The sequence below is a fragment of the Nilaparvata lugens genome, chromosome 6, assembly GCF_014356525.2.
Source record: "Nilaparvata lugens isolate BPH chromosome 6, ASM1435652v1, whole genome shotgun sequence".
Classification (NCBI taxonomy): Eukaryota; Metazoa; Arthropoda; class Insecta; order Hemiptera; family Delphacidae; genus Nilaparvata; species Nilaparvata lugens.
Window position 1 is genome coordinate 14,179,322 of NC_052509.1, and position 21,459 is coordinate 14,200,780.

Below are 21,459 nucleotides of genomic sequence, written 5' to 3' on the forward strand. Positions count from 1 at the left end.
TTGTAGCTACATTAATAAAGTGTGAGAATGCTAAGGTATAAATTATTACCAACCTTAATAGACGAAATTTAATATGTGAGAAACTATAAAAACAAGTACCTAATAAAAATGACCAGTAAATACTTGATTGACATTTACTACAATATTTATTGTAAGCATATCCTCTTTTTCATGTCTATATCGACTGGACTAGTAAGTTATATTTTTATTCCAAAATACACATGCAAACTATAACTTTTAAATTTAGAAGAATTTATTGTCTATTTGATCTTTTTAATGCTACATATTTCAAAATTTTCAGCAAAATATTTACGAAACTGTTGGCCGACCACTGGTGAATGATATCTTGTCTGGATACAGCTGTACTTTGTTCGCTTATGGACAGTCAGGGTCAGGAAAAACGTTCACCATCTTGGGCGAGAAGTCTCCTGCAACCTCCCTGGGTTGGGAAGAAGTGAGTTATGTTTCTTCATTCTGTCGAAGGCATTAACTTGAGCATGCTAAATATAGTCCCAAATGCATGGTGATTCTAGTTATAATTCACTTTTTTACGATTTTTTGTAATTTTTTCAATGATTCAAGTCAAATCAAGAGAACTTTACCTCGATGAAATGTAGATAAAACATTACTTTGTTTACAGAACACGCACGCTGGTGTAATCCCTAGATGTCTCAGTCAGATTCTAGACGAAGCTGATAGGATGCAGAATGAAGTCATTGTCCAGATTTCATCCATTCTCATCTACAATGAAGAACTTTATGACCTTCTGTCCTCCAACGAGGAAATAAAGTTCCGGTGTGTATAATTATACTCACATCGTCTGCATGCTCTGTAACACCTTTCCTAAATTATTTTTAAAACATTTTGTAACCACTTTTTTAATATAACTATTGATTAAATTTTTAGGGAATTTGATAATTTTCATAATTTAATATTTCAATTTAATTTAAGACAAAGCTTTGCTAGCTTTCAATTCATCGTAATCATCGTAGCTTGTCCAAACAGTTCTGTAAAACCCGTTCGATTAGTCTGCTGTATTTCATGTGTATATTCCATATAAAATCTACATAAATATATTTTAATAATGCGGATGATGCTCATATAAGCTTTTTGCTTGTGCATGGGTGATGTAATGAGATACTGAAATGTCCATGCCTACCGGTGGGATTCGAACCTACGACCAGGCAGCGCTAGCAGACTGAAGACTGCAAAGCATTAGTCCTCCCGGCGAAACTGACCGACCTTGGGTCTTTAACCTGTGTTTTGTTACAAACTGCATGCAATTTGGTCCAGTAAAACTTTTTCAGTGTCTGTTGGTAGTTCGTCAAGAGTATGTTAATATTATAGGTTGCCTAATGGTTATCACAATCAATTATTGAATAGATTTCCGTCACTTTTTTGTTATTTCAAAATAGATAAGGAAAGACCGAATTACATTAATTTGTATGGTTGATAAATTTATTTGCCTGATTAATGATCCTCAAAGCCTCTCTTCACTCGCCTTTTCATGAAAATAATTTTTTTCTCATTAATTGCCCATGTTAAACACAAGAACGTGATAAACTAACATCACCCAACTTCAATATAGTATTTAAATTTGACAATTGTAAAATGTTGGAAAATCCAACAATATTTTTCTTTCTGAAATTTAAGTTTTCAGACTTTCAGACTGGTTCATTCTGTAATCAATAATCCACTCACAAATTTAAATACAAATCACCTTTTGCAGCTTATACGATGATCCTACGAAGAAAGGGACAGTTGTTCCTGGACTGGAAAACGTCATTGTACGAAATAAAAATGAAGCCTTCAATGTAATGGATCGTGTGCTTTCAAAGAAAGAGGAGCTAACTTCAACGAACAATGTTTGCTCAAGGTACGTACTTACATGTATGTGTTAAATCACTTATTACGATTTTTAATTGATAAATATTTGTTAAATTACAATTTGAAATTAATAAATATTGTTAAATCACTTATTACGATTTGGAATTGATAAATATGTGTTAAATCACTTATTAGAATTTTAATTAATAAATTCTCATCAAGGAGTCAATAGTCGAAGTCAGTTTATAACAAACTTTGGGTTAGCTTGTATATAAATTACAGCTTAACAAGTAGATACTTTATTGAGAAATTTATTTCTTAAAAAAAGCCTCAGCATTTTTTTAAGATCTCAAATATTAGAAAATATAGAGTGGGGTTAGATAGTTTTTATTTCCACTGTATACACACTTGAATTCCATTGAAATCAGTCAATTATTCTTCTTTGATTTATAATAATCAAGTACGGTACGTAATAGTTACATGAAAAATAACAATGATAATAACACTTTATTCTACAAGAAATACATTATTTATAATGCATATAAATAATTTGGGCCCGTTCAGAAAAGAAAACTTGTGCGCTACCTGTGATAGCATTGATTTTATATTGAATAATAATAATTTTTACAATTATTGATGTAAATATTTAGTTATTCCAAAGTTATTATTTCTTATATTTATAACAATTAGACTACATCAAAATAATAATTTACTTGTTAATTGATAGCAGATTTAGAATACATGCGTGAATGTTCCTTTTCCAGCCGATTCCACTCAATCTTCACGATAAGTGTAACAGTGAAAGACAACTCGATTCAGGGAGAAGAATGCTATCGGTTGGGCAAGCTGTGTTTTGTGGACGTGGGGGGCAGCGACAACAGCAAAGGGGCCAACGCCGACAAATCAGGCTGGGACTCCAATCGGGTGAATCTATCTCTCTTGACTCTGGGACGTGTTATCAACTCCCTCTTCACTCACAGTTCACATATACCTTACAGGTAAGTCTCAATTAGCCAACCAAGTTATCAAATTTATATATTGTATTGTTATTTATAACGCTGAACAACTGTCAATATTATTACAGTCCCTTAGAAAAAGTATTACCAGGTCCTTTAGCTTTGTTGGTTATATTACTTTCCTTACCCTATTACCATAGGTAAGGAAAGTATTGCTTTCCGAAAAAAATTAAGTTACCCCAATTTCTAAATTTAAAGGTCCCCTTAGTCCAAAAAAGTGGTTTTTGGGTATTGGTCTGTATGTGTGTGTGTGTGTGTGTGTGTGTGTGTGTGTGTGTGTGTGTGTGTGTGTGAGTGTATGTGCGTCTGTTTACACGATATCTCATCTCCCAATTAACGGAATGACTTGAAATTTGGAACTTAAGGTCCTTCCCCTATAAGGATCCGACACGAACAATTTCGATCAAATGCAATTCAAGATGGCGGCTAAAATGGCGAAAATGATGTGAAAAACAGGGTTTTTTGTGATTTTCTCGAAAACGGCTCCAACGATTTATACCTAGAATAGTCATTGATAAGCTCTATCAACTGCCACAAGTCCCATATCTGTAAAAATCAGGAGCTCCGCCTCATCTATGCAAAGTTTGATTTTAGATTCCTAATTATCAGGCTTAAGATACAATTTAAACAAAAAAATTCAAGTGGAAAAGATTGAGCATGAAAATCTCTACAATTTCTACAATTAATGTTTAGTAATATTTTCACCCAAAATTGAAAATAAGCTCGAAGTTCGAGAAAATAAGATTATTCAATTTGCAAACTGTTGGCTAGTGTTGCTTCTATTAAATCATTCACTATGAAGAGATAGCAGACTTCATGTATCTGCAGCGTTATTGTCCTGTCACCAGCTGGCTTAGATCTTTGAATTGTAGACTTGAGATGCGCGTGAACACTAGCGTCAGTTGATCATAACGGCAAGGAAAGTTGTGTGAGTGCGCCACACCAGATTTTTTCATTCCCACAACATTCTTCAGACATTAGTGACAGTAAAAATAGATTTTCTTCTTTTTTCAAAAAGAGTTAATAATCTCCCGGTAAAGGGTATTTAAATGTAGTTGTACAGAATAGATGGATAAATACCTCATGGATTCGTAAAATTTTCAAAGAGAGAAATTGAACACGGAAACGCACGTTCTACGATTTGTCGATTCAAATAATATCCGAAATATGGTTGCAAGTAATGTTACTGAGTGCTGCAGAGTGCAGACTAATACCGGTACTTCTACTTTTGCACGCACTGCGGGTATAAATAACAAATAAATGCTTGTCAGAGTTCATTTATTAAATAATTTTCAGTAGTTGTACTGCACAGATATAATACTGGAGATTTTGATTCTTGAGATGGAGATGTGTAATTTAAATTTCTGCAGCTAAAAGGTCTTGCAGGCTCCAGAACTGTGGCTTGATTACTATAAATGCTTCAATTTTATTTCCAAATAAAGAAGAGTGTTGTTTAAGTTGTCGAAAAAAATCTGAAAACAACAGTGAATAATCTAATGAGAATTGAAGAAAAATCAATAGCATCTAAGAGAATAAGTGAATAATTTATTGATTTATTTCAGAGAATCAAAATTGACAAGACTGGTTCGAGACTCGCTTGGTGGGTGTTCAAAGACGTGTATCGTTGCTTGCATTAAACCATCAGTTGGTGATATCGACGAGACTGTAAATACATTGGACCTGATGAACAAAGCAAAAATGATTATAAACCAGCCACAGATCAATGAAAAAGTCAACGTGGAAAGTCTTGTCAAGGTAGTACAATTATTCTATACTTGATCATTCTGACAAAAATAATTTTCTTTGTCATGTTATGGCACTATATGTGGCATAAACTAGCATTATGAGTTCATAAAAACTTTATCTCATAAATTTTATAATCCAGTAATGTGTTAAAAACCTTGAATATTAATTTGTACGCCTGTATTTTTCAAAATCTGTTCTGGAATTTATATCAACATTATCATGCAGGGTTGGGCAATGAAGTATGAAGGATTTGGTATAAATAAGCCATTCTGAATCTTCCCTAGTTCATTGTCCAACCCTGTTATCTTGAAATACATACGCAAAAGATGTCATGTGAGCTCCATCCCCAGCAATAAAAATGGTGTATATCATGGTTTATGGTGTAAATTCAATCTTGATCATCCTGTATATTTATTAGCATTTAAATAGATGGAATATCTAATTTCAATCCTTCTTTCCTTATTCCTCATTCTTTCTGTAAGAGGAGTAAGGCATATGTGTCCCGTGTAGTTCTGCAAAATATGAATCATCAGCAATATCAATTGTAGAATATAATCTTGTTATTTTATATCTCAAATAGATTCAATTTATTAGAGTCTGTCGAGTCTAAATGCTTTCTAAAACTACTATAATACTAGGACGTTTCAATAATGATAGTTACCTTACTGAATAAAGAGTCACTGATTGTTTTTTTTTTTTTTTTAATTTTAATCAAGCATTATTGAGTGCTCTCTAACCTTGTTGACAGAAATACACAGAAGACATTGTAAGGCTGCGCAAAGATATAGAGGCGAATAAAACTCAAACTGGGGTGTACGTCGACGATGAAAACTACAAACAAATGCAGAACAAAATATTATCGTTAGAGAGGACTGTAATTGAGCTGCAGAAAATGAAGGCAATGCTAGAACAGGATGCAAGGAACAAACTGGTAAGCGAAATGTTGATTTCGTTACAAGTATGGCCGGCCGTAATGTACAAGCAAGGATTATTCTCTTGCCTGTTGCTTATCGATGAGTGATCAATATACATACAATTCAATGATTGCCAGCTCATCTGTACAGTAATTATTCTATCTATTGTATTCGCAAGTTAACCACATAACATTTTCAAACTATACCAACTTAATCTCTAAGGATTAAAAGTTATAGGCCAAGTATTTTGCATGAATTATAGCGTTTATTGTTTATATTTTCAAAGACTAGTGCATCTGCGATGATAAATTAAGTTAATAATATGTTATTGTAATAATATGACAGCCTAATGTACTTAATGTATTTATTTGGCTGAAATAAATCAAATCATACAATATAAATTTGGTCTGGCTCTAGCCAATGTAGTAGCCTATTATTATTTAATGCTGTGAATGCAATCTAAATCAATCAAAAAGTTGTATATAAATACTAATGTGAAGCATGCTGCCTGCATTCTGTGTCTCGTTGAATATTTCCTTCATTAAAATGTAAAGCAGCAATATTGTAGATGGTAGTTATTGCACGTTTGTGTAATCATTACATTAGATTATAAATTATTTCACAGATTCAACATCAAACGTTAAGCAAGAAACTTGAAGAGAAAGAACAGGAGATTAATGAACTGACGGAGACTCTGGTCGTACCCTACAACCAAACCAAACAACGATTAGAGACGGTTTATTCATTATTCAAACAGTCAGCAACTCAGAATAAAACGTTTTTAGGAAAAGTTAACCAAATGAGGTAATTATATATTTTAGATCAACATAGAGATTTAATTTACTTATAAGATTACACAGTTATGAACTCATTTGCGTCACAAAGCTGTTCTACACTATCAAGGCTTCTTTGAAAAGAATTCTGTAGTATCATGTAAATTGTATAAATCTATCACAGCCAAGCTTTATACCGGGTTATCTATAATACCGGGTGTCTATAAATGAATATCGGGGTTTTAACGCTTTATAAGATTTATTACATTATACTTACAGTTATTAATGATATGTCAAATGAAAGAGCAACTCAAACAGTTTTATATACAAGCTTACAAGTGTTCTATGTGAGCACCATTTTACACACGGCACACATCAAGTCTATAGCCGAGTTCTTCCCAAACGTTGAGTAGTGTGTCTTCTGTAATTGTTGCAACAGCTGCTTCAATCCTCTTTCGTAATCCAAGGAGGTCAGCTGGTAAAGGAGACACATACACACGATCCTTGATGAAACCCCAAAGGTAAAAATCGCATGGCGTTAGGTCGGGTGACCGTGGAGGCCACGCATAGCAAGCTCTGTCATTGGGCCCCTTGCGGCCAATCCAGTTGTCGGGTACAGTTACGTTCAACCAATCGCGTACTTCGTTATGCCAGTGAGGTGGCGCACCATCTTGCTCACCAACGAACAAAAACTGTTTGAGTTGCTCTTTCATTTGACATATCATTTATAACTGTAAGTATAATGTAATACATCGTATAAAGCGTTAAAACCCCGATATTCATTTATAGACACCCGGTATAATAAAGGAAAGATTCGGCTTATACCTGTACGGGATAGGGCAGGTAACTTGTAACTTGTAATTTTGCAAAATTATTCTGAATTTACTGAGGATGGGCATAGGTTTATTCTTACTGCTATTAATTATTCTTTTTTTTAAAATAATTTTTATTTAATAATTCTAATTTATTGATTAAAACAACTTTATCCAATTTGTAACTTTTTCGTAACCTACACACTAAATTTCTATACACTGAATTTTTCGTAGCTATAAAACCCAACCGTACAGGGCATACTTCAAGTGACTCCGTACTCAGTTGATAGCGCGCAGGGTTCATGAATCAAAGGGTCAAAAACAGTGGTGTCATTGGGGACTTTCACTTCCAAATAATATTTTGCTGAATAGCCTATATGCGATGGGCATTACAAATTACTTTGCTATTAAAACTGCATTATTCCTGTTTCAGGGGCACTGAAGGAAAGAATAATGCGTTGATAAGAAGAGAGGCGAATCGCATTACTTCAAGATGTGCAAAGTTGAGTGAAAAACTGAAAACTTGCAACAATATGCATACACTAAGAGGAGAGCAGCTGACAGATAATGTCATCAAGCATACAGGTAAATACACTGTTCTCAGCTACAGTCACAAAAGTGACTGTTGATTATTTTCCATTTTCGTCTCATGAGTATTGTAGATATTGTAATTTAACCGATTTGACATTATCATGAACCTTTTCCATTACCAGTAGATATTGTGTGTTGAATTAATATAACATAGAAAGTTTCAATAGCAGAAATTGAACAATTATACAGTAGGCCTATAGTATGTTGATGAATAGTAAAGTAGCCGACCAAAGTTATTTTTTGACAGTTTCTTTTTTTCTCAAGTTCATAAATTATTTTTAGCATTGTCTGATAGAGAAGCATATTTAAATTTAATTGAAGTCTCATTTCAAATTTGCAAAAGTCATGATGCAATGGACATGATAAGAATAAGCATTTTGTTGATAGTTGATATTAATAACATCATTGTGAGTTATTATAAATACATTTTGCCCATTGTCCTTATATTGATACATTAAAATTGATACTTATATGATTATATTGATACTTATATTATTGTCCTTAATATTGATACAATATTGAACAAAAACTGTAATTAATTGTTACAGATGGAATTAAATAGAGGATGCAATTTATTCAAATGCTAATTGATATATAATTATTATTTAACGAAAATCCTAAATAAATGCTGCAAATCACCCCGAAGACTTCTGCAACTGCAGACATTGACAACAGGGTTAACAGCTAGATGGAAATTCGATGAGAACTACTATCCAAAAATTAGTTGCCAGCCCGGGAATCGAACTAGCATTCCTGACTAGCAATTGGGAGGTACCGGGTTCGATTCCCGGGCTGGCAACTAATTTTTGGATAGTAGTTCTCATCGAATTTCCATCTAGCTGTTAACCCTGTTGTCAATGTCTGCAGTTGCAGAAGTCTTCGAGGTGATTTACAGCATTTATTTAGGATTTTCGTTAAATAATAATAATTATGTAATTAATTTTAGTATAGAAATACTCTATAAAGGATCTCTCTGCCGATAAAAGCCACATGAATAAATAAATAGAAGTGTGAAATTCTCAATTATTTTCTAAGAAACTTGAATGGAAGCTCAATAAAGTATCGTTACACATTTCTTGTGAAAAAATTGAAGGTTGATTCATTCTGATTATTATTTTGATATAACTTGCAAATAAATAAACCAACAAATAAGTTACTTCTACTTTTTTTATCACTTAGTGAATCATATTACTTGATATCACTTATTATTTTGATATAATAATAATAAGTGATATTATTTTATATCAACAGCTTACAGTGGTAAGCTTATCACTGTATTCATTACAGGAGTTTGATAATAGTTTATGGGTGACATTTGTTTGTAATTAGTATTTTATATCAACAGCCTACAATGGTAAGCTTATCACTATATTCATTACAGGAGTTTGATAATAATTTATGTGTGACATTTGTTTGTAATTAGTATTTAGGCTACATAAAATTTTGTGACACTATTCATATGTATTTGTACATTTTTAATAAATAAATATTTTTTAATTCAATATCACATTCATTTTAATGACCAATTTAACATTTATTTTTCAGAGAAAGCTTCAGGTGACCGATCTGAGCTTTTGAACTTGATGGTTGATGACGCTAAAGAAACACAAACACAAATTCTGACTCCATGCCAGGAGAGATTGGAAAAAACTGTAAGTAGTAATTATATACAATATAGCCTATAGTACAAAAATTGAAAATAATTTGTTAAAATCTATATTAAGTTAGTTGATGTCTATCATTATTCTCTTACTCAAAAAGTAATACTAATGATTCCTGAGCTGCCAATAACCTACTTGAAAATGTTGAACCCAATTAAGCACTTGAAGCTGTGTACAGACTTGTGCGCCACGGACACGCGCATTTTACTTTGCATCAGCTGATGCTACGCTTATTATATTTTATCATATTATATTATGTACTTTACTGTTTCGGTACAAATACATAATCATATGATGAAAAATGAAATGCGCGTAACAGCTTAAAATGCGCGTACACAGCTTAAAATGAAGATTTTATATTATTTGATGGAGCCTCATTTAGAGGAAATAGAAGAATCTTATTTAAAATTAGAGTATTGTTTAAGAAATTCATGTTAGGATGAAATCCAACGTTTGCTTTGTAACTGGCCGATCTATTGGGCAGCATTAATTAGCCAAGAGTTGGCGAATTATAAAAGTGAAAATGATTTATTTTGGAATTAGAGGGGTAAAGAGAATATTATCAACCTTACTGAGGTTCTCTTGTAGAATATATCGTGAAGGATATTCAATTTTCCACCTTATAAATTCTGTTATTTATTAATAGGAGCCTAAGTTGTATATTATTTGAACATTATAACATTATAATCGTACCTATTTATATTGTTCCAGGGTAAAGATATTTTCCATTTGTCTGAAAAAATTGACAATAGCCAATCCAGGATACTAGAACTTTTGTATAGAAACAAGAAAACCTTGGATGAATTTGCGAACAACGAAGTCTGTGAAATTCTCGCCGACAGTAGTTTAGAAAATAAGTTTGCCGAGCAGCAACTGAAACTGAAACAAATAGAGGACACAGTGAGTATTTCATCAATCAATCAGTCAATGTAATAATGGTTCATTGTTAATTCCCGTTAGTTCTATAATATATAATTCACATTTCCAATCAATGTGAACAATATACAGAATGAGTCATATGTATGGGAACCCTTCAATAATTTGGAGACTGTTGTAGATAATATAATACTGTAACTTTCAGGATAAGCTATTGGTCAAATACTCTACCCTTTGACGTACAACTGAATTTCATCCCCTCATAAGGGGGTGACTTAGGGGTTGTAACTCGAATATTTTAGATGTAAACACCCATTGTGTGGTGCATCATTTTAAAGGCCATTTAAAACAAGAAAGATGGCATCAATAAAAATGTTCTATGATACTTTTATCCAAAATGGCGGCTGATTGAAGTTTTATTTTTTATAGAAATGAGGGGTTGTAACTCAAATATTTTGAATGTAAACACATATTGTGTGATACATAATTTTGAAGGCCTCTTCAGAACGAGAAAGATGACATCAATAAAAAATTTTATATGATACTTTTATCCAAATGGCGGCTGATTGAAGTTTCAGTTTTTAAAGATATAATATTGATAAAGTTCAATTAGCCGCTATTTTGGATAGGTAAGAGTACCATAGAACATTTTTATTGATGTCATCTTTCTCGTTTGGAAAAAGCCTTCAAAATGATGTATCACACAATGGGTCTTAACATTTATAATGTTTTAGTTACAACCCCTCATTTCCTTAAAAACTATAACTTCAATCAGCCATCATTTTGAAAACAAGTATCATAGAACATTTTTATCGATGTCATCTTTCTTGTTTTAAAAAGGCCTTTAAAATGATGTATACATACCACACAATGAGTGTTTACATTTGAAATATTCGAGCTACAACCCCCAAGTCACACCCTTATGAGGGTTTGAAATTCAGTTGTACGTAAAAAGGTGGAGTATTCGACCAATAACTTATCCTGAAAGTTATAGTATTATATCCACAACAGTCTCCAATTAATTGAAGGGTTCCCATACATATGACTAGCTCTGTATAATATTAATTATTATCAATCAATGTATTTTGGACAACATTTTTATTAAACCTTTGAAAAACATAAACATTTTATCAAAATTTTTGGAGAGAAATAGTACAGGCTCAGCCTAGTTTTTCTCCAATGTCATAATTATATTATGATTATAGTGTTATGTGCAATAAATAAATAGAAATAAAAAATAAAATAGAAATTTTCAAGTGTTTGAAAGATCATCAAATAAATTATGCTACAATTATTGATCTATAGCAGATGTTCAAAACCATTTCCGGTATAACATTTTCAATTTGAGTTAGATAATTTCATGCTTAATAGAAAATCTAAAATACTGCAGCTCACCAGGTTTACATGTATTTTCTTACATTTGGTAAAATGTCTGTAAAGCATACAAGGATTTGAATTGAGCGACAAAAATTACCTTGTCAAAAGATTTATCCCACTCATATTGAATTGTGTCATTTCATCCATTCAGTGGTGCAAGTATCAAACTAGCCATCAATTTTCTGGTAATTTCGGAATAAGGTCTTTCAATCCCCTACTCTGTAGTTTGATGAATGTCATCTGTGAAGATGTTATTTTTTATATTTTTCTGCTGTTATTTTTAATATCGGTGACCGAGCTTCGCTCTGGAGTACTAAAGCAAAACAAAAATATTACGAAAGAAGAACTTATAATAACATTCAAAACATTCATACAGAAATGTTCTATCTAATAACAGTAAATTCCCAGATGAATGCAAAAATTTCCATCATGAAAGCCCTGTTGCACGAAAGCCGGTTAAATTCTAATCCTGATTAACTTCACGTGAACCAAATCATAGAAAACCATTTAAAAAGATGGATCTACTGGAATTAATCAGGATTGAAAATAACCCGGCTTTTTTGCAACCGGCACTAAGTACATGATTGAATGATTACAAAAGTTCAACAGCTGAGTCATAATTTTGACACAGTCCCACACACATGAACTCGCTCACTCAATTCCATCACCAACAGACGACGAAATAATTATTATCATCTGTTTTTCCAAGGATGAATAATAATTATCATTTTAATTTCCTTCAGCGAGTTTTCCCAGGGATGAGACTTAATGTGCGAGATAAATTACTTTTAACATGAAGAGGAGAAACCCAATTCTCCCTCCACAGTTTGTAGCATAGTCACAGACGGACATCCTGCGCACAATTGGATGCGCCGTGTCATTTCGCTTCAGGTTCTTGTGATGAACACATCTCCGTAACATACACAAACATATTTATCACTTTGGAACATTGCCAGTGGAGGGGAGCGAAGCGTTACAAAGCTCTCTCACACAGACACAAAAGAAGGAGAATGCTGCTAGGTAGTGGGAGAGATTAGTGGAGGATAGAGCATCGGACCTCTCCGTCTTTGAGAAAGAGCCATGTTAAAAGAAATTTATCTCGCACTTTAGTGCAATAGAATCTTTATATTATAAACCTACTATGTTCTGAAATTCGTGTTAGAGCCGTTTTCGAGATCCGGTGAATTACAAACATATAAACATCTGAACATATAAACAGAAGTTGCTCGTTTAATAGTATAGGATAAATAGGCTACTTGACTTAAAATATGAATGTCCTTCTGCAGCTTTTCGTGTGAATTTGGCGTTGAGAAATTGCAATACCACTGTTGTTTCAATTTTTATACATTTGAAATTTGATATTCTATTTATCAATTGACTAAATGTTCCAAATTGTCTTACTTGTTGGTGTTAAGGTCAAAAAAGTATGGTTCATGACATTTTTATTTTTTCTCAGATAAAGTCTTCACTAGCCAAGGTTTTAGAAAGCACTGATTGTTCGACAGCTGAATTGAAGGATCTCGTTTCTTCATCAAAATCGGAAATGACCCTGATGATTCAAAATCTATTCATAAGTAAAATGGAAGAAATTGCTTCTCTCAGAGCTGCAAATAATAAAAAACTTGAGGTAATTTATGCTAATTTTCAATGTTAGATTAGTAGTAATAAATCTTATATTTAATTTAAAGTAGTGTTTCAATGAACTATTCTATTTGGTTTATATAGTGTTACTATAGTAGAATGCATCACCAGTGCTGTTTCACCATTTGCTATTTTAAATCAATTGATCTATTGGTTTTCATAAAACTGTTGAAATATAAATATGACTTGTACTTTATTTGTTTGAGTGCTGATACATTTAATGATATTCATTTAATTTCTTAATTCAATTTTGTATTTTCCCATATAAAAATATTGTTCGTCACTTACTAGTAATAACTAACTTAGGCTTTTCTATTTGAATTGATAGGAATCGGGAAAGGAATTGACTGTCAACGAAGAGTTACTTCTCAAATTACAAGACCATTTGAATGATGCAACAGTAATGGATGCTATAAACGATTTGAATATTACCGAGAGCATTTCAGAAAATGAAAATTCTAAAATCACTGCAGATGAAGCATATTCAAAATTAATCAAGAATCTTGAAGAAAATTTGGAAATGATGGATGAGTTCAGACAAGGATTCTCAGAGGAGAGCAAAAGTGTCATTGAAAAGGTAAGTCAAAGTCAAATAATAGTGTTGTATTTGTTTTTACATTACTTTATTTTTCGTGAACAATTTGCTTCTTGTTGATAATTCGTTTTAGTTTTCACGAAGAAAGACGTAGCCAACAAATTGTGAAATTTTACCATAAAACATGCAATCCATACTGCCCCAACTCTATAATCTAGATAATAAGTTACTCTTCTTACAAATAAAAAATTTCCGACTAAACTATGAGAATATAGTAGATAAAGAACGCCCATTAGTCGTCTCATCACGTCTCATAACTTGTAATTTTCTGTAATAATTATTTCATATTATAATTTATTTTCCTTTAACTTTCAAGTAAACTTTTCCATTGAAATGTTGAGTTGAAGCGACCGTATACTCCGAACTCAGGAGATAATTAATAAGATTTTTAATCAAATCAAATCAAAATAATTTATTTGCCAATTATAAAGATAACAATAATGAATAAAACAACTTCATACTTATACAGAATAAAATTTAATTGGCGTTGCCAGCAAAACCTAAGTTTGTGTGCTACCAACGAGTACCAAAAGATTTCATTTAATTTATTATAAATATAAAATATGATAAACATTTTATTTGAATGGTAGTAATAATAAATAAATAAGTTAAATAATAATAATTGTAGTAATATAATATCTGAAAAAAATATAACTTTGTGAAAATAATATCAAAGAAAAAAGTTTTTTTTTAATAGAGTAGACTCTAACTGTTAAAACTGGGAACTCTGCAAAAAGACTATGGCTGGGATATCGTCTTGGTCTTCCAAGTGCAGCTTTTAAAATATATCTTTGAATTACGGAGATTTTATTAAAATGGATGTCCAATGCTCCACCCCATACCCTAATACTATATTGCAATATGGCCTGGGCATATGCTGAATAAGCCATCTTTATTAGAGTTGGGTCATTGAGCTCATTCAATCTATGGAATTTGTGAATTATGTGTTTTATTTTCTTACACATGTTATTTATATGTGCATTCCATTTAAGATGAGAGTCTACAAAGACTCCTAGATATTTAGTTTCTTTCACATTTTTTAATGAGTGACAATCACAATCTCCATCACCAGTCCGCAATCTTTCCCGTTCAAGACAGATTGAAGAGTGTATTCTGATACCAGTATTCAGAATATCTCTGGGGAGAGAGCTCACTGCTGGTGAGAATACCATATATACACTGTTATTGGCATTCAGTGTAAGAATGTGTTGGTCAAGCCATGATTTAACGCGTGTGAGACCAGACTCTGCCAAGCGCTTAGCTTCATCCCAGCTTGAACCAGTAAAGACCAATGCCGTGTCATCAGCAAAAGAGATCGAATGACAACCAGCTATATCAAGTCTCAATAGGTCATTAATATAGAGGAGAAATAGAATTGGTGACAGAACCGTTCCCTGTGGAAGGCCGAACTCAGTTAAAGTTAGTTTACTTGTTTTTCCATCTATAGTCAGAATTTGTGATCTGTCTTTCAAATAATTCTCAAAAAAATTCAAAACTGTGCCACGAAAACCTATACCCTCCAACTTTCTCAAGAGAAAGATGTGAGGAATAGTATCAAAGGCCTTGGCTAAGTCCAAATAGACAGCCAAGGTCCTTCTGTTCATCTGAAAATTATTTGTCACAATCCTCACCAGCTCTGATATTGCATCCTCAGTGCATTTTCCCTCTTGAAAACCAAATTGATTTTCTGCTATTAAATTATGCCTTTGAAGATATTTCATTATACGTACCTTCATCAATTTTTAAAAAATCTTAGGTTACTTATTAAACTAATAGGGCGGTAATTTTCAGGAGCTTGTCTCTCACCTGATTTAAATAGTGGAATTATATTTGCAACCTTAAAGTGTGAAGGAAAATGACCTGTTTCGAAACATTTGTTAAACAAAATTGATAAAGGCTGAGAGATGTATTCTAATATATTTTTCAAACAAACATTGCTTATATTATCAATACCAGGAGATGAATTAGTTTTTAATGTATTTATCATGGCAGCAACTTTATCGGAATTTGTAGGGAAAATGAAAAACGAATCTCGAAAATGTTGAGTATGTGGAACTAAAGTTGGTACTGGGTGACTTGAGTTCAAACTATTATTCAGATTTTCTGCATAACTTCTACCTACTTGTGAGAAATAATTATTTAATATTATAGGGTCGATGTCAGGAGCTTTTCTATTTCTTTTTATATCTAAAATTTCCTCTATACAGAGCCACGTCTTTTTGTTGTTCCGTTTACAAGTTGACATTTTATTTTTAAAGTAGTCTAGTTTAGCTTTCTTAATTAGTGTGTTAATTAGATTTCTATAGTTTTTGTATCTAGCTTTCAGTGTAGCATTAAATGGTTGGATTTTCAGTTTTTTATGTAGTTTGTCCCTCTCTCTTATGGATTTTATTAGCCCTGAAGTTATCCATTTTTTTAATGGTCTATTTTTATTTGTCATTTTAATTTGTTCGGTAGCAGAATCTATGTGGTCCATCAGTTTATTAAAGAAAGCATTTATTTTGTCATCCAAATCAAGATTAGCCTCATTAAAAGTAGTTTCATTCTTCCAACTTTCCTGTCTCAACTTGTCCGTAAGGTTCTTATAGTTTATCCGTTTAATAATATTCTCCTTTACATCAATATAGACTGGCTTTGAATTTCCTATGTGTAGTGTAGTACAGAAGTGGTCAGTAATACAGGTCCTTTGAACAGAGCTTATTATGTTTTCATATTTAAAATTAGCATTTTTGTAAAAAATGTGGTCTATGCATGTACCTGTATTGTGTGTTACTCTAGTAGGTATATTAATAAGAGATCTCAAGCATTAGACCGCTATATTCATTTGCCAAACTACTGTTACGTAAGATATCAATGTTGATATCTCCTATTAAAATCGCATTCTCATTCTTATCAATATTTCTCAGAATAATATCTAACTCGTTAAAGAAAACTTCAATATTAGCAGAGGGTGATCTGTACACGGCAATCAACAATACGAAGCAGTCGAATGCTTGTAATCTAATCGAGACGGTATCAGCCTCCGAGCTCTCACAATTGACACAGTCAAACTTTATGCCATCCCTCACAAACAAACACAGACCGTTACTTTTGTTCAGCTGGCCTGGCTTATCAATAACCGAGTAACCGTCTATTCCGTAATCAAAAGATCTGTTTTCAGTCATCCACGTCTCGGTTAATACTATTAAATCGTACTTAATCTTGCAGTTTTGTACAGTGTAAATGAATTCATCGAAATTTTTACTAATACTGCGGATATTCATATGTAATATATTTAGGAAATTTGTATTGCCCATCTCATGCCCATCCACATAAACCACTGGATCAAAACCGAAGATATCATCACTTTCAATTGCATTAAAACATTCCAATTCAATCACCTCATCAAAATTATACTCATGAATCATTAATATATATTATGCTTAAAAACAAAACAAAAACAAATGGAAAAATCTGGTGTGGTACACTCACACAACTTTCCTTGCTCATTGAACTGGGAGCCTCATTCTTAAACGATAATAATTTAGAGAAATAACATAATGACGATTGGCGGCAACATAATTATTTGAAACTACGATCGGACTACTGTATATGTGTGTATATAATTATTGTTTTCAGAGTACTTTTTCCTTTGTGTAAATTGTGAAATCCGATGATTTTTTAAAAGTCGTCAAAACAGCTGTTCTACAGATGAAATATCTCGACTATGTGTTATTTTTATAGACTGCTCTACCTACCTACCTCATGCACGAGAAGGAGGTTACAAAGTACATTTCTCAAGGATGGGGTGAACCCTCCATTAGTTTTCCAGAGAGGAGACTCATGCCAGTTGATGGGGCTGATAAATAACTATACGGAGTATGAATTTGAAATAAATCAGTCGAGTAATTTTTGAGAAAATCGTGAAAAACATGGTTTTTCAGTAATTATCCGCCATTTTTCTCGAGAATATTACGCAGCGCCTGCAATTTTCCTAGAAATGAGACTCATGTCAGTTGATAGGGCTTATAAATAGCTATCCATGGTATAAATTTGAAGAAAATCGTTAGAGCCGTTTTCGAGAAAATCGTGAAAAACATGGTTTTTTAGTAATTATCCGCCATTTTTCTCGAGAATATTACGCAGCTCCTGCAATTTTCCCAGAAATGAGACTCATGTCAGTTGATAGGGCTTATAAATAGCTATCCATGGTATAAATTTAAAGAAAATCGTTAGAGCCGTTTTTGAGAAAATCGTGAAAAACATGGTTTTTAAGTAATTATCAGCCATTTTTTCCGCCATCTTGAATTGAATTTTATTGAATTTCTTATTGTCGGGTCCTCATGGTATAAGGACCTTAAGTTTAAAATTTCAAGTCAATCGGTTAATTAGGAATGGAGTTATCGTGTTCACAGACATACACACATACACACACACACACACACACCAAAACCCAAAAATCATGTTTTTGGACTCAGGGGACCTTGAAACGTATAGAAAACTTGAAATTGGGGTACCTTAATTTTTTTTGGAAAGCAATACTTTCCTTACCTATGGTAGTAGGGCAAGGAAAGTAAAAATGCTAGAGACATATGATCTAATTTTTAAGTGATCTAATTTTTCAGATGAAAGTAGGACTGGGTGAACATGGTGAGAATATCGGTGCTTTGTCATCAGCCATTCAAACAATCAAATCACAGGATCGAACTGCCTGTTTGGAACTTGTCAAGAACAAGGCGTCAGAATTCACCTCGAATTTGTCAAATGCATCGAATGAACAGAAAAAAGTATTGCAAGTGAGTAGAAAAAAGTGCATTCATTTTGGAGCTTTGTGCTCTGTTCATTTAATCTTGAATTGATTCTGTGAATAGATAAATCTTCGTACATTACCTTAATACAAATTCAAATCAAACAAATTAAATGCGTATTTTTATTACATACAAGATTTTCCTGATACAGTAGATCAAATGAATAATAATAATTTCTCTGAATGCCAATGATATTTTTCAATTTCAATTTATTTATTCACATATACAATTTTAACAACACAATTACAATAATATAAAAATGAATATTAGAACCCACATAGACTATTAAGATTAGCTGTGATACAATAAAAAATATATTATATGCTTACAATAAAAATATGCATCCAGTGGAGTTTATTTAAAAATACAGATATATTATTTAATATAGTCATCAAATTCAAGAGATTTTTAAACATAATTTCAATCCTAGTTATGATACTAAAGTAGCGCAAAAATGTCTGTTGAAATTACAACATCCTTCTTTCAGTAAATATTGTAATTTGCGCAAGTCAATTATAATTTTTACGGTGTATTACGATTTGTATAATTACGGTGTATAATTTACACGATGTACTATAGAATTTTCAGTAAGTATAGAAGTTAATGAATATAAATTATATATATATATATATATAGATTTTCTGAAATGTAAAAATTTATGTAGTTGCTTAAAAAAAACTTGAAACTTGAGAATGAAGAACTTGATAAATGCTTGAAACTAGTCGTGTTGTTTATATAAAATATTGCTAGGGTTACTAGTAATAAGGTTATTTACAGTAATTGTCTATAATTGAGCATCTAAGTAGCCCATTTTAAAATACTCTATCAAAAAATAAAATAATATACATATACCAAAGAAAAACCTTCATTCCAAATTCAATTTTGGAAACGTCGGCATTTCATGGAGCTTTACGTCGGCTGTCTCATTAAACGTTTTTAAGAAGATAAATACTCTCTTGGGCTGTAGTATGAAAAGATCGGGCTCGCCCACACTACTTTCATTACTGTTGGAATATTTCAAGTTGAAAAGCACTAAAGAATTTAAATTAGGAGATTAAAATTATAATAAATATTCTAGAAATCTTTCCTACATACAAAATTTTGTTATCAATGAATTATTCTTAACAAATTAATTAACTTTGGACATGTTAATTCTAGTCAAACTTATTTGAATTAAAACTTTAACCTGCATTGTTCTGTAGATAAAATAAAATATTCAATGATTATCTTCTTAATTTCCAGGCCACTGACCAAGCTATAAATGTGGAAACAACAAACTGCAAAACGGCAATCAGTGATCGATTGAAAGAAAACAAGGAAAATATTGTTGCAAATATGAAAAAGATTGAGCAACACATGAAACTCTCCTCCGAGCTGAACGAAAAAATTATACTCAATTCACAACATCAGCTCAGTCTCCACAACTCCATCTTCAACGGAGAACTGAAAAATTACAAAGCTACAGGTAATTATCATTGTAGTCATATAATTCGTTTGGAAAGGATTATACAATACAAGTAGCTTTCCAAGAAAGTTAACATGCTACGTAAACTACAGCCGATTTCTTTGCGAGAATCATTCTAAATAACTTCTCATCACCATTGATATTGTGACCCGACCCTGCGTCGTTTCACTCATAAGTTATTACCGCTACTGTTATTCACATAATTTCTACTAGACAATCATGACACCATAGTTATATTATTGACTAGCTGAATATTGTAGCTTAATAACTTTTTGTCTTTTTCTGAATGTTATTATTTGTGTCGTTTTATTCAATTTTTTATTGTTTTTAAACAAATTCTGTTTTTTTAGGTGAAACTCCTCAGCGTCAAGAGTACAGATTCCCTCAAAAGCTTGCAGAAATGTCACCCTATGAAAGGAACAGAAGGCGTCTTGAAACAAGCATCAAAGAGGAGGAGGATCTATCAGAATAAACTTTTTGCTGTTATATTTTTAGTATCACCTTGACAATTATCATAAATGTAACGTTCAGATCAAACGAAGTTTGAGTATTGAGGAGTGCTTCACTGAAGTAGCTGAACGATGTGGATAATTTTGGCCTCGACCACCAATTATTGAATATTTCCAGAAATCTCTTGTAGAGTAGCTGCTACACTATACACTTTTATTATAGACTGTAATATTTTCAGTTTCAATTTCCTGTGAACAATTAATTTTGTTGATTATCCAAGTAACCCTACCATTCGGCTAGTTATTATTTTCATCAGCAATTGGTTTAAGCATAGGCCTACTGATATTCAGAATATAAATAAGGTAATCCCTGTTAATTATTCTGAAGATCCTTCTGCATCTCCATACATATTATTGAATTGTTAGGAAATCTATTGCATGTTAAAGATCATATTTATGATTCTATAATTTTTATTGATTATTGACAAACTTATTAATTATTATATGTTACTTCATGAACTATTGCTTTCAATAAAATATTTTTATATTCGAGTAGATAATTGATGTTTATTCATTATTATTTGTGTTCCATTAAATTAAACAATAAATGTGAATTAATTTCAAATCTAATGAATAGATTTGCATGAGTATAGTTGACACACTATAATATTCATATACAGACAAAATAGATCAGATCAAATTTCTATAACTATTATTTTCACTTCAAAAAATAATAATACATTTTATTAATACATATTATTCTAAAAACTACTCCATCGTATTCAATATGAGATTAGCCTGGCGGAAGTTCTCATTTTTACTCTAGGAGATCAATTATAGAAAATGTTTTCTCTATGAATCAATCAAAATTTATTCTGGAATCTATATAAATTTTTAATTTCAATAGCTGAACACATCCATTAATGGTT

The 21,459-nt window shown here is 32.0% G+C and overlaps 1 protein-coding gene and 1 long non-coding RNA gene across 2 annotated transcripts in view; one reads left to right on the top strand and one right to left on the bottom strand.

The window, feature by feature from the left end:
- Positions 1-21,090, top strand: part of LOC111051240 (kinesin-like protein KIF11-B) — a 29,321-nt gene extending 8,231 nt beyond the window's left edge. Inside the window, exons 3-17 of the mRNA XM_022337698.2 lie at positions 302-454; positions 641-795; positions 1,730-1,876; positions 2,592-2,825; positions 4,406-4,598; positions 5,338-5,520; positions 6,129-6,307; positions 7,522-7,673; positions 9,225-9,331; positions 10,052-10,240; positions 13,050-13,220; positions 13,563-13,811; positions 18,434-18,604; positions 19,859-20,081; positions 20,432-21,090. Coding sequence (XP_022193390.2) covers positions 302-454; positions 641-795; positions 1,730-1,876; positions 2,592-2,825; positions 4,406-4,598; positions 5,338-5,520; positions 6,129-6,307; positions 7,522-7,673; positions 9,225-9,331; positions 10,052-10,240; positions 13,050-13,220; positions 13,563-13,811; positions 18,434-18,604; positions 19,859-20,081; positions 20,432-20,553 — 2,628 coding nt within the window. The 3' untranslated portion in view covers positions 20,554-21,090. The remainder of the gene's footprint in view (positions 1-301; positions 455-640; positions 796-1,729; positions 1,877-2,591; positions 2,826-4,405; positions 4,599-5,337; positions 5,521-6,128; positions 6,308-7,521; positions 7,674-9,224; positions 9,332-10,051; positions 10,241-13,049; positions 13,221-13,562; positions 13,812-18,433; positions 18,605-19,858; positions 20,082-20,431) is intronic.
- Positions 4,105-10,219, bottom strand: LOC120351803. The gene is made up of 3 exons (XR_005571538.1): positions 10,034-10,219; positions 4,909-5,101; positions 4,105-4,315 (listed from the first exon to the last, which is right to left on the bottom strand). It is a non-coding gene; the product is annotated as an uncharacterized LOC120351803 (long non-coding RNA).
- Positions 21,091-21,459: the final 369 nt, after the last annotated feature.